The sequence below is a fragment of the Chrysochloris asiatica genome, unplaced genomic scaffold, assembly GCF_000296735.1.
Source record: "Chrysochloris asiatica unplaced genomic scaffold, ChrAsi1.0 scaffold00024, whole genome shotgun sequence".
NCBI lineage: Eukaryota > Metazoa > Chordata > Mammalia > Afrosoricida > Chrysochloridae > Chrysochloris > Chrysochloris asiatica.
Window position 1 is genome coordinate 7,363,900 of NW_006408542.1, and position 16,910 is coordinate 7,380,809.

Here is a 16,910-nt window from a genome sequence, read left to right on the forward strand (position 1 = left end):
GCTACTATATTGTGTGTGTGTATGTGTGTGTGATTATAGACTGTGATATCCAATATGGGTTTAATTTTGCTATTGTGGTTTTATTTATTTATTTTACCTTGGGGGATGGGCTTTCTCTCCCTATGTTTTCCAAGAAAAGGCAGCAATTGTGGTCACATAGCCCAGTGTATAAAAACCCTCCATCAAGGCAAGAACCAATACCAGCTGCTATGCACCACATAGAAAACCAACACCTGCTACAGCTACTATGAGTTGAGAAACAAGAAAAGTGAAAAAGAAAGCCCATCTCCTGGTCACAACTACCTGGAGGCAATCAGAAAGCTTAATAATACAACAACATACATTCATCTAATTACTGAAAACACATATACTTACTAAAGATGCCCAAGAGACAGTATATGATTTTGGCACATATCCAGAAACAAGATAGAGTAACTGAAATAAATGAGCTGCAGGTAGACCTACACTTCCCATTGGAAAGAGGGCAGGTTTTGGAAGTGCCTCAGAAGGAACTCAGGAGAATGATATTAAGGTATATCCGAATGCTTTACAAAGGGATTGAGAAAAATAAGGAAGAAGTAAGGAAAGCACTACAGGACCAATCAAATAAAACAGAAATAGTATTGGAAACAATTCAAAACCTGTAAAAAGAGGTCCAAACAATTTCATAATAAAATATCAGAAATGGACAATACACCGAAAGGGCAAAGGAGTAGAACTGAAGAGACAGAAGCCAGAATAGAAGATTTGGAAGACAAATCTCTTAATACTGCTAAGACAGAAAAACAAGCAGAGAAAAAGGATGAAAAAATCTGAAGAAAGTCTAAGATTCATGTGTGACACCATGAAGAGGAATAACTTAAGAATTACTGGTATTCTGGAATAGGAAGAATCACAGAAGACCACAGAGGAGATAGAGCTTCTGGAAGAAAATTTCCATAACATCCTGAAAAACGAAAAGCATTCAAGAAGTTCACTGAACCCCAGGAAAGGATAGACTCCAAATAAAAATACCAAGACATCATAATCAAGCTATCCAAAATCAAACATAAGGAGAGAATCCTGAAAAAGCAGCTAGGGAAAAGAGAAGTGTTACTTACAAAGGCAAGCAAATAAGGTTAAGCTCTGATCTTTCAGCAGAAACCATGCAGGCAAGAAGGCAATGGGGAGACATATATAAAACCCTGAAAGAAAAAAACTGCCAACCAAGAAATGACTACCCAGCATATCTGTCAATCAAATAGGACATGGTAATAAAAACATTCCAGGGTAAACAGAAGCTAAGGGACTTTGTCAAAGCCAACCCAGCTCTTCAAAACATCCTAAAGGGAGTTCTTTGGACAGAGAACCAAGAAGAACAGACAACAACCAGAGACTGACATAGGTGGCAACACCACCAGGAACTCAATTGACAGATGGAAGAGTCCAGAACAGAATGTAACTACAAGAACAAATTCAGAGGATCTAGGAGGTCAGCATAAGATCAAAACAATTATGATATGAAAGAAGGTAAAAATATAGGAACAGAGATCCAGGTGATGAGGAGGTCAGATAGTTTTCAGGGTAAAATTGACTGTTTTAAATGGAGGAAAATGTTAATAGATAACAGGGTAACTGCAAAGAAAATTAATACTTCACAACATACCAAGAAAATGATAATCCAAAAAGAACATGGAAACATTAAAAATATGAAGCTTAAGAAAAGATACCCATCCCATACTAAAAAGAAAAAAAAAATTCTTTGTTGGCTATCAAGGGTGGCAGGGAGGGGACAGTAGAGTACAGGTTAAGGGATAGACACATCATAGTTCGAGCATTGCGAGGGCAATACACAAGAAGGAGAAAGGGGATGGAAGAACAAGGCAGACAATGCAACATTAAGGCAGATTTGCATGGGCTAATGGGTAGTGATGTATGCTCAACGTGGGACCAACAGGGCCCTGTGAAACAGGGATCAAGGAAGGCATAGTCTGAATGGGTAAAAGAGAAGAAATATGTTAAGATGCTTGACTGTCTTATGAATGTTGGTTTCCCTTGCCCACTACTGTAAAATAGACACGAGTGGGATAGAAAGGAGTATCGGGATACATGACTACAGAAAATCTGTAAGCCCATCTTCAGCCTATAACTGATCATTGGCTCTTAATCATATGCTTCCTCTTAAAATAGTTGCACACTGATCTTTTCTTTTGGTACAGTGAGTCTGTGTATTCTTTCCATCTTCTTTTGATGTTTTCAATATTATGCCCATAGAATCCTTCGGTATTGAAAGTCAAGGCTTCAACTTTTATTCATCTCTTTCAGCTTGAGAAATGCTAAGCATGGTCTTTCCTATTAGTTTTCAACCTCCAGGTCTTTGCATATTTTGTTATTTGACTTTGTCTTCTCATGATTCTCTTTGAAATTTTCTATCTAGCTCTTTTACCTCCTCATTTTTTCCATCTGGTGAGGTTGATATGTATAGTTGTCTTTTATGATGTTTAAAAAAGGTATTTGCAATAGAAAAAATCACTTATGTTGCAAAATTCTATCATGCAATTTCCAGCATTGTTTCTATCACCAAGGTCATATTTTCCCATTTTTCCAACAACAGATCATTTCCTCTGTTTCCAACCGTTGCATTCCAGTCACCAGTAATTATCAATACATCTTCGATTACATGTTTGAGCAATTTCAGACTGAAAAAGTTGATAAAATTCTTTGATTTCATCATCACTGGCTTTAGTGGTTGGTGCATAAATTTGAATAATAGTGGTGTTAACTAATCTTTGTTGTAGGCATATATGGATATTATTCTTTATCCTTTCAGAGACAGCGTTGTACTTCAAGACAGACCTTGATGAGTTCTTTTTGATGATGAATGTGATGCCATTCCTCTTCAATTTTTCATTCCAAGTGATTGTCAGATTCAAAATGGTCAATAACAGTCCATTTAAGCTTACTAATACCTAGGATATGAGTTTATGCACTCCATTGAATTGTTTACAAGTTTCAATTTTCCTAGAATCATATTTTGAACATTCCATGTTTTGATTATTAAGGTATGTTTACAGCTGTTTCTTGTCATTTCAAGTTGTGCCTCAAAATAAATGCCTACAAATAGCTTATGTATGTACTATACTATACGTTCTATCTAAAAAGTTTACCGAATAACAGTGTGTATGTTTCAGCTTATTGGTGGCAGCATCCAATCTCATGTATCCCGAGTCTAGAGTGTTAAACTGTTATCTTTTTAATTTTCTTTAAAAAATATTACCACGAAAAACCCACCATGGCCCACAAACAGCAAAACCAATGCCAGTGATAGCAGCAGCAAGAAGCCGAGAAGTATTCATTTGGAAGTCAAACACAGGGTCATTAAACAACAGTACGTGCTAATGTGCTGGACTGCAAAGTAGATTTGAATAGCGAGGTCAGTGGTTCAGTCTCATCAGCCGCTCCTTGGAAATCACATACAGGGTCACTATGAGTCAGAACCAATTCGTCAGCACTTAAAAACAACAACAAGGTGGAACATCAGTGAATGCTATTGCTCTCAATCTAGGCATGTCACAGTGGACAAATACAATGATCCTCCAAGTCAAAGAGAAAGATTCTCAAACTGCTAAAGGATCTGCTCAATAAAAGCTACAAGGTTAGCAAAAATGTGAGTGAGCTCTATATCAGATTTTGAAAAAATGCTAATGATGAACACTGAGGATCAAACACAAAAATGAAGGAAGATGTTCAAGCTGCAATGAAGGTAGCATCTAAAAACAAGGCACCAGGAATTGGTGGAATACCAATTGAAATGTTTACATAAATTGATATAGCACTGGAAGCACTCACTTGTCTATGCCAATTTGAAAATTAGTTAGTCAATTAGCTGAAAGAATCAGTATTGTTCCCATTCCAAAGAAAGGTTAACAACATAAGGTTGAAATTACTGAACAATATCATTAATATCAGAGCCCTGGTGTGGTGTTGTGGGCTAATGCACTGGACTGCAAAGTCAGTTTGAAACATGAGGTCGGAAGCTGAAACTCCCCATCCGCTCCATGGAAATCCTATATAGGGTTGCTATGGGTTGGAACTCATTCGATTGCACTTAGCAACAATAACCATTAATATCACACTCAAGGAAGATTATACTAAAATAAATTCAAAAACAATTACAGCAGTGTATAAACAGGGAGCTTCCAAAAATTCAAGTCAGATTTAGAAGGGGACATGGCATGAGGGGTATCACTGCTGACATCAGACGGATCTTAGCTAAAAGCAGAGACCACCAGAAAGATGATTTCTTGTATTTTATTGACTATGCAAAGGCATTCAAGTGTCTAGATCATAATAAAATACAGATAGCATTGCATAGAATGGGAATCCCAGAACACTTCACTGTGCTCATTTGGAACCTATACCTAGACCAAGAGGTGGTAGTTCAATTAGAACAAGGGGATACTGAGTGATTTTAAATCACGATAGGTGTGAATCACAGTTACACTTTCAGCACACTTATTTAATCTGTAAGATGAACAAATAATCCAAGAAGCTAGACTATATACAGATGAACATGACATTAGTATTAGAGGGAGGTTCATTAACAGTCTTCAATATGCAGATGGCACAAACTTGCTTGCTGAAAGCACGGAGGACTTGAAGCACTGATGATCAAAGAATAGTCTTTAGTATGGATTATAGCTCAATGTAAAGAAAACAAAACTGGACTAATAAATAAAATCATGGTAAACAGAAAAAAATAGAAATTGTCAAGTATTTAATCGTATTTGGAAGGAGAAGTCAAGAAATCAAATGATGTACTGCATTAACACCTCCTTAACATACAGTATAGTGGTTACGAATCAGGCTGCGAACCTTAAGGTCAGCGGTTCGAAACTATCAGCCGCTCCGCGGGAGAAAGATGAGGCTTTCTACTCCTGTAAAGATTTACACCCTCGGAAACCCTGTACAGGGTCGCTATGGGTCGGAACCTACTCGACGACACTTAACAACAACAACATATTAAAGAGCAAAGATATCACGCTGAGTACTAGTCTGTCCCTGAACCAAGCCATGGTATTTTCAATTGTCTCATATAAACTGAATAAGGAAGACCACAGAAGAATTGATGCATTTGAATTATGGCTGGAGAAGAACACTGAAAGTATCATAGACTTCCAGAAGAACAAATAACTTTGTGTTGAAAGAAAGTACAGGAGGCAAGATGGTGAGACTTGGTCCCTTGTACTTGGGACATGTGGTTAGGAGGGAAAAGTCCCTGGAGAAGTTGACTTTTGATTAAGGTCAGCAAAAAAGAGGAAAAAGATAGATTGACACAGCAACTGGAATAATGGGCTCACACATAATTACAACTGTGAGAAGGGCATAGGACTGCATAATTGTGCTCTGAGTTAGAGCTGATTCAAAGCACCTAATAACAACACAGTGATTTAATTCTATTGTCTTAAAAATATGTTACTGTTGTTGCTGTTACAAGCCATTGGGTTAGTTCAGATTCATAATGACCCTATGTAGGGTTTCCAAAGAGCAGCTGGTAGGTTTTAACCACCGACCTTATGGTTAGCAGTCCTGTGCTAATCCTACCGCACCACATCAGGAGCTGTTGTTGTTAAGTGCCGTTGAGTTGGTTCCAACTCATAGCGACCCTATATAGAGTTTCCAAGGAGCTGCTGGCGAGTTTGAAATGCCAACCTTGTGGCTGAAACTGACATTGAGGTCGAATGCTTATTATACAGGGTCACACCAGGGCTCCAGGACTCATAGACACATACAAATACACAGATAAAGGCAGACTTCCAAATTAGCTCTTTTTACTTTAAATTTTAAACTTCCAGAGAAAAGCTTTGTATACCTAGATCTTGCGGTACAGTATGTAATTGTTGTTTGGTGGGCATACAAAGATTATGACTAGAAAAGCCACAGTAAATAAATCACTGCAGCAGTGCAGCACTTTCCATGTATTTATGCATTAAATCCTAACAAGTATCTCCTGATATGGCTGCTGTTACCACCCACATTTCATAATCAAAAAACCTGAAGCACAGAGTGGTTAAGTAATCTGTCATAGCTACCAGTAAATCAATATGGAGCCAAAATGCCTAGACAATCTGACTATAGCACTCAAGCTATTAACTATTAAAATACACCATGTCTGTCTAAAATCAACCTTGGTGATGCAGTGGATTAAGCATAAGTCTTGTTGCGAAGTGCCGTCGAGGCAGTTCTGACTCATAGTGACCCTATAGAGGGTTTCCAAGGAGCAGCTAATGAGTTTGAACTGCCAACTTTGCAGTTCAAACCGAACTTGCAGTCTAGTACATTATCCGAGGGTGCCACACCAGGACTCCCACTAACCTAAAAGTTGGCAGTTCAAACCCGGGATAAAGTTATTGTCTCAAAAACCCTAGGAAGCAATTCCAGTCTGTCCTACAGGGTCACCATAGACTCAACGGCAGTGAGTTTGGTTTATGTTTTGTTTTCTTGTCTGCCTGGCAAAAAGACCATGCTTATTTCACCATACTAATGCTTATTTCACCATACTCTAAGACTGCTATATAAATGCATGGGGGTCGGCCTGGAACACTAGGTGAGTCTTAGGAATGACTGCAGATTTCTGAAAGATGCGGACAGGCTAGAGAAAGAGTCTTAGACCGATGTTCCTAAGGGAGAACCAAAACTGTCTACAAAAACTTTTAAATACTCTTCCCAATAAAGTTTAGTTAGGTTATTTTATTGTGCCAATCACAATAAAACAAACATTTTTGAAATGATGATTATAACTGTGCTCTTAACTATAAAGCAAAAATTGATACAGACACTGTTAGGGTGCTGTGGTTGAACACTCACCAGTTAAGTAGTCTTCAATTGACTCTAAAGGAACTCATTCAAAATGTATAAAAGTCACTGACCTTAGGTAGTGCCTGGCCCTACTTGAAAAGGGTCAGTTAATGTAGTAGGGTTGTCTATTAAACCCATGACCTTAATAGTACAAGGCAACTGAAGTTGCTCAAGGGTGCTGAACCAAGAACTGGTATAGGCTCGCTTTCACAAGCAGAAAAGACAACAATGTAGAATTCTTCAATCTTTTCCATTTGTTATGTCTGTGTGAGGAGACCTGGTGGCACAACAGTTAAAGTGCTCAACTGCTAACCAAGAGATCAAGGATTCAAACCCACCTGCTTGTTGGGAGAACATACTTGGCATCTGTTCCAATCAAAGTGTGGTGGTAGTCATTATGTGCCATGGAGTCAGTTTCCGAGGCTGTAAATCTTTATGGGAGCAGAAAGCCTCATCTTTCTCCCGCGGAACAGCTGGTAGTTTCGAACTGTTGACCTTATAGTTCACAGCCCGATTCATAACCACTACAACCTTAGAAATCCTATGGGACAATTCTACTCTGTCAAGTGTGGTTGCTAGGACATACGTTGTCGTTGTTAACTGTCGTCGAGTCAATTCCAACCCCTAGAGACCCTGTATAAGGTTTCCAAGAAGCAGCTGGTGAGCTTGAACTAACGACCTTGCAATTCAAATGGCTTTGCAGTCTGGCACATTAACCCACAGCGCCAAATCAGGGCATATGAGGGAGCTTCAAAAAGTTTGTGGAAAAGTTCCATCGTCTTTATTTTTATATATTTATTTATTAAATATGGAATGCTTCACGAATTTGTGTGTCATCCTTGCACAGGGGCCATGCTAGTCTTCTCTGTATCGTTCCAATTTTAGTATATGTGGTGCCGAAGCGAGCACTATTTTTTAACTTTTTATTGTTAATTTAGGGAAGGTTTACAGAGCAGACCATTACTTTGATATTCAACAAATCATACACTTTGCTTCATTATAATGGTTGAAATCCCCTCCATGTACAGTTAATAGTATCTATTAACTTCAACTATAACATTCTTCTCTGTGTCTCCTGTTACTCTTATCTTTCCTTTGTTAACTTCCTTGTTGTATACTGCCTGCCCTGTCACCCACATTAACATGTGTCTGTCTATCCTCTGGTGGTGGTGGCTGTGTGCTGTAGAGTTGGTTCCAACTCATAGCAACCCTATACAGGGTTTCCAAGGCTATAAATCTTTTTGGGAGCAGAACACTTCATCTTTCTCCCACGAAACAGCTGGTAGTTTTTAACTGCTGACCTTGTGGTTTGCAACCCGATTCGTAATCACTATGCTACCAGAGCTCCTTATGCATCTATCCTCTAGTCCTTGAATAATTTTCTCTCCCTCCCCAACCCCATGCAACCATCATAGATTGTTTCTTCTATCAAGTAAACCTTGTCTTAACTTTTTACAACATCTGTTCTCATACAATATTTGCCCTTTTATGATTGATCAACTTCACACAGCATAATGCCCTCCAGGTTCATCCATGTTGTGAGTTATTCTTCAACGTTGTGTAGCATTCATTGTGTATATGTACCAAACTTTGCTTAACCATTCCTCTGCTGATGAGCATTTAGGCTGTCTCCATCTATTTGATGTGTCTTTTGTAGACAGCATATTTAAAGATCTGCTTACTTACCCATTCTGCTCTTTATGTGTCTTGACCGGTACATTTAAAACATTTCCATTAAATGTGCAATTATCAACAGGTATGAAGTGATTTCTGTCATTTTTCTGTGTGTGTTTTTTGCAGTGCTGCTGATTTCTCTGGTCCAAATAATTTTCCACGCCGAGTTAATTCTGTTTTTGGGCTTTCTTGACATCTCCATTTCTCTTGTGTTAATGTTTATTAAATCATTCTGATTTTCCTCTTTTTAAAATTTTAGATCTGTAGTCATATTACTTTTTCTTAGTAATTTATTAACATTTTTCCTACTTAAAATAGCCTGTTTTATCTTAAAATCTACTTGTGCTATGAATGGATGAGGGTGGGAGCTGGCCACACCTCTGGTTACCAGAGAGACATGGGGGAAAAAGAAGGAATTGCAACCTTTCCTGTCACCTGTGTGCATCTGCTTGGCTCACCTCCTTCTGTTGCCAGAGCAGCTCCAAAGGACTCTGAACTACAAGGTCGCCAGCTCAAACCCACCAGCTGATTCTCAGAAATCCTACACAGGGTCACTATAAATTGGTACCAACCCAACAGCACTTAATAACAACAATGTTACTTTAGCATATCAGAACAAAATGGATGAATTTTTAATACCCATAAAAACATTCTTCAAAATTCCCTTTGAAAGGAACTATAAAAACAAAGAGGTCACATGTTCACCTCTAAGTTGTATTATTGTAGTTGTTAAGTGCTGCTGAGTTGGTTCCGACTCATAGCGATTCTACACAGGATTTCCAAGGAGCAGCTGTTGAGTTTAACTGTTGACCTTGTGGTTCAAATTGACCTTGTATTCCTTAACTCATCCTATATTGCCACACCAGGAATGCAAGTTTCATATATAAGTGGAAAAACAAACAATATTTGGCCCTGAGGTTATAGCCCATGAATTATGCCCCAAGGAATCCAACTTGGTCCTGCCAAAATAAAACAAGAGGAAGCAAATTCATAGCCCTTTCAAGTTCATTTAGTGCCTAGAAAAATAAGAAGTCATGAAATAAATCAGAGCTCCTAGTTCTTTAGGCAAAATAAAGGAAAGAAATGATGCAATACTGTGAAGTTAAAAGAAAAAAAAAAAAAAAGGGGGGGGGGAAGCCAGTTTCTAATAAACACATACCAGGAAAGGATGCGCCTGGGTTTCTAAATCCACCCAAGTCTAGAAGAAAAGGGCAACAGAATGGCATATTTAGATCTCTAGCCCACAGTAAGAAGGCTAACCATAAAAGTCAGTTCTTACTTGCCAACTTCCTCACTGAAACCACATCCAGACTTCCCAACAGTACAATTAACAACACAGAAGACTATAATACTGCTTACAAATTTAACATAGTAAGCAAGTCATAAATTAGAACCCCATTCATACGAAAATAACGTTATTTTTTAAACATGAAAAGTAGAAAAGATATTAAATGAATTTTATTTTGTTAAATGCATTGGGGGATGGAATCATTATTGTTTTCTGAAAGGGAAACAAGCAGTGTACCTGAGATAGCTTCCAAAGTAAGCAACAATATTTGGATGTTTACAGTCTTTCATCATAATAATTTCTTGCTGTACAACTGCAAAGTCTTCCCCTAGAATAAAAAAGATATATCGAGTGTTTTAGTAGTAGGCAAGGTAAGTTTCAAAGTGTCCATTGATTTCTAAGTATAATAATAGTACAACTTTTGATGGTAATTTTAATCCTAGTTTAAAGAGAACATACAGCACAGTGATTAAGAGCATGAAGATGGCTTCATATCCTGAATCTCCCTGATGAAGTTATGTGAGTTTGGACAAGTTACTCTTTGTGCCAACCTTTTTATGTCCACTGAAAACACCTTATACAACAAAAGTGTCAAAGGTACCTCTCCACAGGGTCTGTAAAATGGGAATAACAGTAATGACCTATTTCACAAGGCTGTTGCTGACGGTTAAATGAGTTAATATATGTAACATGCTTACAATAGTGCCTGGTACAGAGTATGAGTTATATGTTGTTGTTGTTGTTAAGTGCTGTTGAGATGGTTCTGACTCACAGCGACCCTGCATAGGATTTCTAAGGAGTATCTGGAAGCTTGAACCACAGACCTTGCAGTTCAAGCCAACTTTGCAGTCCAGCACATAAACCTACAGTGCCACACTGGGATCCCATGAGTTATATAAGCATTTGATATTATTAATACCATGGCATAGAAATGTCATCAGTTGTTATTGTGCTGATTCTAACTCATTCATCCTAATTAATTCATTAAGAAATGTATTGTTTTCCCTATATTGCCAAATAACATTCAATACAATTTTAGCACAAAGAACTGCTTTTATGTTGGGTAGAAATCCTTATATACCAAGAAGTGTCAAATGTACCTCTCCACAGGCTTTGTTGAGCTGAGGGGCCTACACTCTAGAGGTACTTCGGTTTCCAGATAACCCACATCTACACATTGATCCTGTACTTCACTATCTTGTTGCAATTGTGGTGGGATGCAGAATGGTATTGTATTTGAGCCTGGCTGGACAATTAACATGTAATCTCTCTCCTATCCCTGCCCACACCTGCCAAAACAAGATCTGGCAATCCTATAGCAATGTCACATGCTGTGGCTCCTGAATGAACACTTGTCATGAAAAGAAACAAAAGTGCAGTGAATGCAAATGTGGTGAACCAGAGACTATGCAGAAAGAGAACAAATGAATTCGCTCTTTTGTAGCCTGGTACCATGAACTCAGTTTTTCATGTAGTGTACACTAATGAAATAGCCTGATTAAATGCATATTAATACAAAGTAAAACATAGAAGGCAGCTCCCCAAAGTCCTGCTCAAATCATAAGTATGAAGTCTTTATACTAAGTTCTGATATATCTGTTTTTGACATCTTCCTACTGGCAAATGTAATTGATTTGAGATCTGAGGTAAGTCGGCCATGAACCATCTAAACCCAATGCAAAAAGCCACTTTATTGTCCCAGTAATAGGGAAAAAAATTAATGGGGAAGAGACAATATGACAGGCTTCTAATCTGCAATAAATTGAGCACATAATTCAAAGATCCTCAAAGTAATAAGTAATTTTAATGCTTCCATTTGATTCAGAGAAAGATAACTTAACCAGGATCTTCATATGAATTCATATCCCAATACTAAGAATTTCTAACTTTAAAAAACTTACTAGGAATACAAAATTAGAAATAATAAAGCCACAAGGAAACTAATAACAATTTTCATAGGTATACTAAATAATTAGAAAGTTTTGAATTTTTGCTTTTTTACCTGCCCCTCAATTATACTTTTCCTCAATCAAGTGAAGGAGATCCAAGATATCTGCACCATCCTGGCAATGGTTACTAACATTTGAGCACATTGCTGCTGCCACTGTGTCAATCCATTTCATTGGGGATCTTCCTCTTTTGTGATAACCCTCCAATTTACCAAGCATGATGTCCTACTCCAGGGACTGGTTCCTCCTGGTAACATGTCCAAAGTGTGAGAGACGAAGTTTGACCATCCTGTTTCTAAGGAAATATTCTGGCTGTAGTTCTTCCAAGGCAGATTTTTTTGTTTGTTCTTCTGGTAGTCCACAGTACTTTTTATATTCTTCTCAAACACATAATTAAAATGCAATTCTTCTGTGGTCTTCCTTATTCATTGTACACCTTTCACATGCAGCATATGAGGCGACTGAAAGTACCATGGCTTGAGTTAGGCGCCATTGTTAGTCCTCAAACTGGTCTCTTTGCTTTTTAACACTAAAAAGATCTTATGAAGCAGATTTGCCTAACACAATAAATCCTCTGACTTTCTGACTGCTGCTTCCATGAGTGTGGATTGTTGACCCAACCAAATATAGTTTCTGTTGTTGTTGTTATTGTTGTTAAGTGCCGTCGAGTCAGTTCTGACCCATAGTGACCCTGTACAGGGTTTCCGAGGGTGTAAATCTTTACGGGAGTAGAAAGCCTCATCTTTCTCCCGCGGAGCGGCTGGTAGTTTCGAACCGCTGACCTTAAGGTTCGCAGCCAGATTCATAACCACTACGCTTCTGACAAATCCATTTTTTCTCCCTATTTATCATGATGTTATTTATTGGTCCAGTGGTGAGGATTTTGTTTAATTTACACTGAATTGCAACCCATACCATGGTCTTTGATCATCAGCATTTTAAATCCTCTTCGTTTTCAGCAAGCAAAGTTAGCCATTCCATAGCCTCTTTTCACAGATGTAGTCAGTTTGATTTCTGTGTATGCCATCTGGTGATATTCATGAGTATGTTGCTGTTGTTGTTAAGTACCGTGGAGTCGGTTCTGACTCACAGTGACCCTACACAGGGTTTCCAAGACTACAAATTGTTATGGGAGCAGAAAGCCTCATCTTTCTCCCGCAGAACAGCTGGTAGTTTCAAATTGCTGACCTTGAGGTCAGCAGTCCGATTCGTAACCACTACGCTACCAGAGCTCCTTATTCATGTGTCGAGTCCTCTTTTATGTTAAGAAAGGTATCTGCAATGAACAATCATTGATCTTGGGAAATTCTATGTGACCTCCAGCATCATTTCTATCACCAAGGCCATAGTTTCCAACTATTGCTCCTTCTTTTTTGTTTCCAACCTTGGCATTTTAATCACCAGTTATAAATGCATCTTGATTGCATGTTTGATCAGTTTCAGACTGAAGAAATTCATAAAATATTTCAACTTCATCATCACTAGCTTCAGCTTGAGGACTAAGGTGCACCTGACCCAAACCATGGTATTTTCAATAACATCATATGCATATGAAAGCTGGACAGTGAATAAGGAAGACTGTAGAAGAATTGATGCTTTTGAGTTATGGTATTAGAGGAGAATACTGAAAGTGCCCTGGGCTGCCAAAAGAACCAATAGATCCATTTTGGACGAAGTGCAGCCAGAGTGCTCCTTGGAGGCCAAGATGGCCAAATTTCGTTTCTCATACATCAGACATATTGTCAGGACATCATGTTTGGTAAGGTGGAGAGTCAGAGGAAAAGAGGAAGACCTCCAACGAGATGACTGACCAGCTGGCAGCATCGATGGACTCAAGCGTGGCAACAGTAGTGAGGTTGGCCCAGGATCGGGCAGTGTTTCGTTCTGCTGTGCACAGGGTCGCTATGAATCAGTACCCACTGGATGGCAACTAACAACAACAACAACAAAGTTTCAGTGATTGGTGCATAAATTTGAATAATAATGGTACTGACTGGTCTTCCTTATAGGTGTATGGATATCACCCTATCACAGACAGCATTATATTTCAAGACAGATCTTGAATGATGATGTTGATGATGAATGTGAATGCATTATTCTTCATAGTGTCATCCCCAGCATAGTAAACCATATGACTGTCAGATTAAAAAACGACTAGAATATTGACCATTATGCATTCCATTTCAATTTTGACAACTTCCAATTTTCCTAGATTCATACTTAGTACATTTCGTGTTCTGATTATTAATTGATGTTTACAGCTGTCTCTCCTCATTTTGAGTTGTGCTCCTTCAGGAAATGAAGGTCTTGAAAGCTTTTACTCCACTCATGCCATCATGGTCAACTCTACTTTGAGGAGGCAGCTCTTCTCTAGTACTAATTGTAGTGCCTTCCAACCTGAGGGACTCATCTTCTGGCACTATATCTGACAATATCCCAATGCTATCTGACAGTTATGAATCGGGCTGCTAACTTCAGGGTCAGCAGTTCAAACTACCAGCGGTTCCACGGGAGAAAGATGAGGCTTTCTGCTCCGTAACAATTTGCAGCCTCAGAAATCCTGTGCAGGGTCACTATGAGCCGGAACCAACTCCACGGTACTTAACAACAGTCTGACAGTGGTCCTCTGATCTTCATAAGATTTTTCAGTGGCTGAACATTCAGAAGTATTCTGCCTCTCCTCCTTCCTTATCTTATTCTGGAAGCTCAGCTGAAAACTGTCCATCATGGGTGTTTCCAAGGCTACGAATCTATGGGAGCAGACAGCCTCACCTTACTTTCATGAGCAGCTGGTGGGTTTCAACCGCCAACATTGTCATTAGAAGCCCAATTCTTAACACACATACCACCAGGGCTTCCCACTCTCCTTTGTTGTTGTTGTTGTTGTTAAGTACCATGGAGTTGGTTCCGACTCTTAGTGACCCTGCATAGGGTTTCCGAGGCTGTAAATCTTTACAGGAGCAGAATACCTCCTCTTTCTCCCGCGGAACAGCTGGTAGTTTCGAACTGCTGACCTTGAGGTTGGCAGCCCGACTCGTAACCACTACACTACCAGAGCTCCTTATAACTAGCAATATCCTACTAAGCCTTGAAGGGTCAACTGAACTCTTCCTACCTTAATTTTCTCAAGTGAAATGAGCCTCATAACCTCAGTGGGACCCACCAGACGAATTTACAATATATCAGCTATTGTCTTACAAGTAGTATCCTTTCATATGGCATCTCACCCCATCTGTATTTCTTTGGGTAGCACAGTGGCTCTACAGAATAAGCACTAGACTGCAAACCACAAAGTCAGTGGTTCGTTCCCACCAGCTACTCTGAAGGAAAAAGATAAGGCTTTCGGCTCCTGCAAAGATTTACAGCCTTGGAAACCCTGCACAGGGTCACTATGAGCCAGAACTAATACAATGGCACATAACAACAGCAGTATTTGCTTAGCAAACAACATACCCACATAAATAACAGTTGACACAGACAATGTAGAAACAATGAAATAAAGTAAAACACTTCTGGCATAGCATACCCACGCATATACCAGGCACGTCTAATGACATTTTCAAAAGTAAATTTCAAATCTCATTCATCTGACCTCCCATATTACAAATAATATCATTCTGTTAGTTTTGTTTCCTTCAGTTTACTTTGTTTAATCTCCTGCTTATGTACACGCAAATAGTTATAAAATGCTAATTTTGATCATAATTGTACAATAAAGGCATAAGCTATGGCCAAGAAGTCATGGATCAAGTTTGGTAGTTCCCTGGTAATAAGGAAATACACAATGGAATTGCAATTGTTTATATTAAGTGATAATTATAGTGAGATGGATTGGCACAATGGCAGCAGCAATGGACTCAAATGTAACCATTTTGAGGATGGTTCAGAGCCGGGTAAATTGTTTCATTCTGTTGTGTGCAGGGTAGATATGAGTCGGAACCAGCTCAATGGCAACTTACAAGAAGAAGCAATCCAGTGCTATGAGGGAGTTGCTTGAGCAGAAGGGGATATTGCATGGTTTAAAATTAAGAAAGGTGTGACACGGTTCTATCCTTTCACCAAACTATTTGAGCTGAATACTGAGCAAATAATTTGAGTACGTGGACCATATGAAGAAGGACATGGCATCAGGATTACAGGAAAACTTATCAGCAACCTGTGAAATGCCGAAATTAAATATGAAGATTCAAAGACTATTGCTTGCAGACAAATTATACCTCAACATAAAGAAAACCAAAAGCTGAGGCCAAAAAGTAGCAGCATGATAAACAAAGTACTAGAAGTGTCCCGAATTTCATTTTACTGGGATTCACAATCAATGCCTATGGAAAGAAGTAGACAAGAAATCAAATGACATATTAAGCAAGATCTCTTTTGAAGGTGTTAATGGGCAAAGATGTTATTTTAAGGACTAAAGTGTGTCTACCCACCCTGGTGTGACACTGTAGGATAAGAACTAGAATGCTAACCACAGGGTCGGCGACACTTGGAAACCCTATACAGGGTAGCTATGAGTCAGAACTGACTCTACAGCACTTAACAACCACCACCATCTAAAACATGGTGTTTTCAGTCATCTCAGATGCATGCAAAAGCTGGGAAACAAAGACGTAAGACCAAAGAAGATGTCTTTGAATTGTGTTGGTGAAGAATAGTCAGTATATCATGAAATGCAAGTAAAACAAATCTGTGTTGAAAAACGTACAGCCAGACACTTCTTAGAAGTGAGAATGGAGAGACTGTCTCACACAGACTTTGAACATGTTATCAGGAAGGACCAGTCCCTGGAGAAAGTCAGTAAGCTTGGAAATGTAAAGGGTCAGCGAAAAGAGGAAAACCCTCAATGAGATGGACTGACAGTGAACAATGGGTTCACGCATAGCACAGATTGTGAGAATGGTGCAGGGCCAGAGATCATCCCATTTTGTTGTACACAAGGTCTTTAGGAGTCAGAGCTTACTTGATGGCACCTAACAACCTCCACCACCACCAAACAATCCATGAATAACCTTCAAGAAATAATTGGCATAAGTGATGTAACAACTACTCTAATTCCTATCTGCAAAAAAACACAGAGCAGCACTGAGTAAACAACTGGTGGTAAGGGATCTACTAAAGCACTCAAGGGAGCCAGGGGAAGGAGGCTGATAAACAGTTTTCCT

The 16,910-nt window shown here is 38.9% G+C and overlaps 1 protein-coding gene across 2 annotated transcripts in view; it reads right to left on the reverse strand.

Annotated features, from left to right (window-relative positions):
* Positions 1-16,910, reverse strand: part of MAP4K3 (mitogen-activated protein kinase kinase kinase kinase 3) — a 295,533-nt gene that overhangs the window by 144,502 nt on the left and 134,121 nt on the right. For both annotated transcript variants that reach the window (XM_006839381.1, XM_006839380.1), the window contains exon 4: positions 10,037-10,127. In XM_006839381.1, the coding sequence (XP_006839444.1) occupies positions 10,037-10,127 (91 nt within the window). The remainder of the gene's footprint in view (positions 1-10,036; positions 10,128-16,910) is intronic.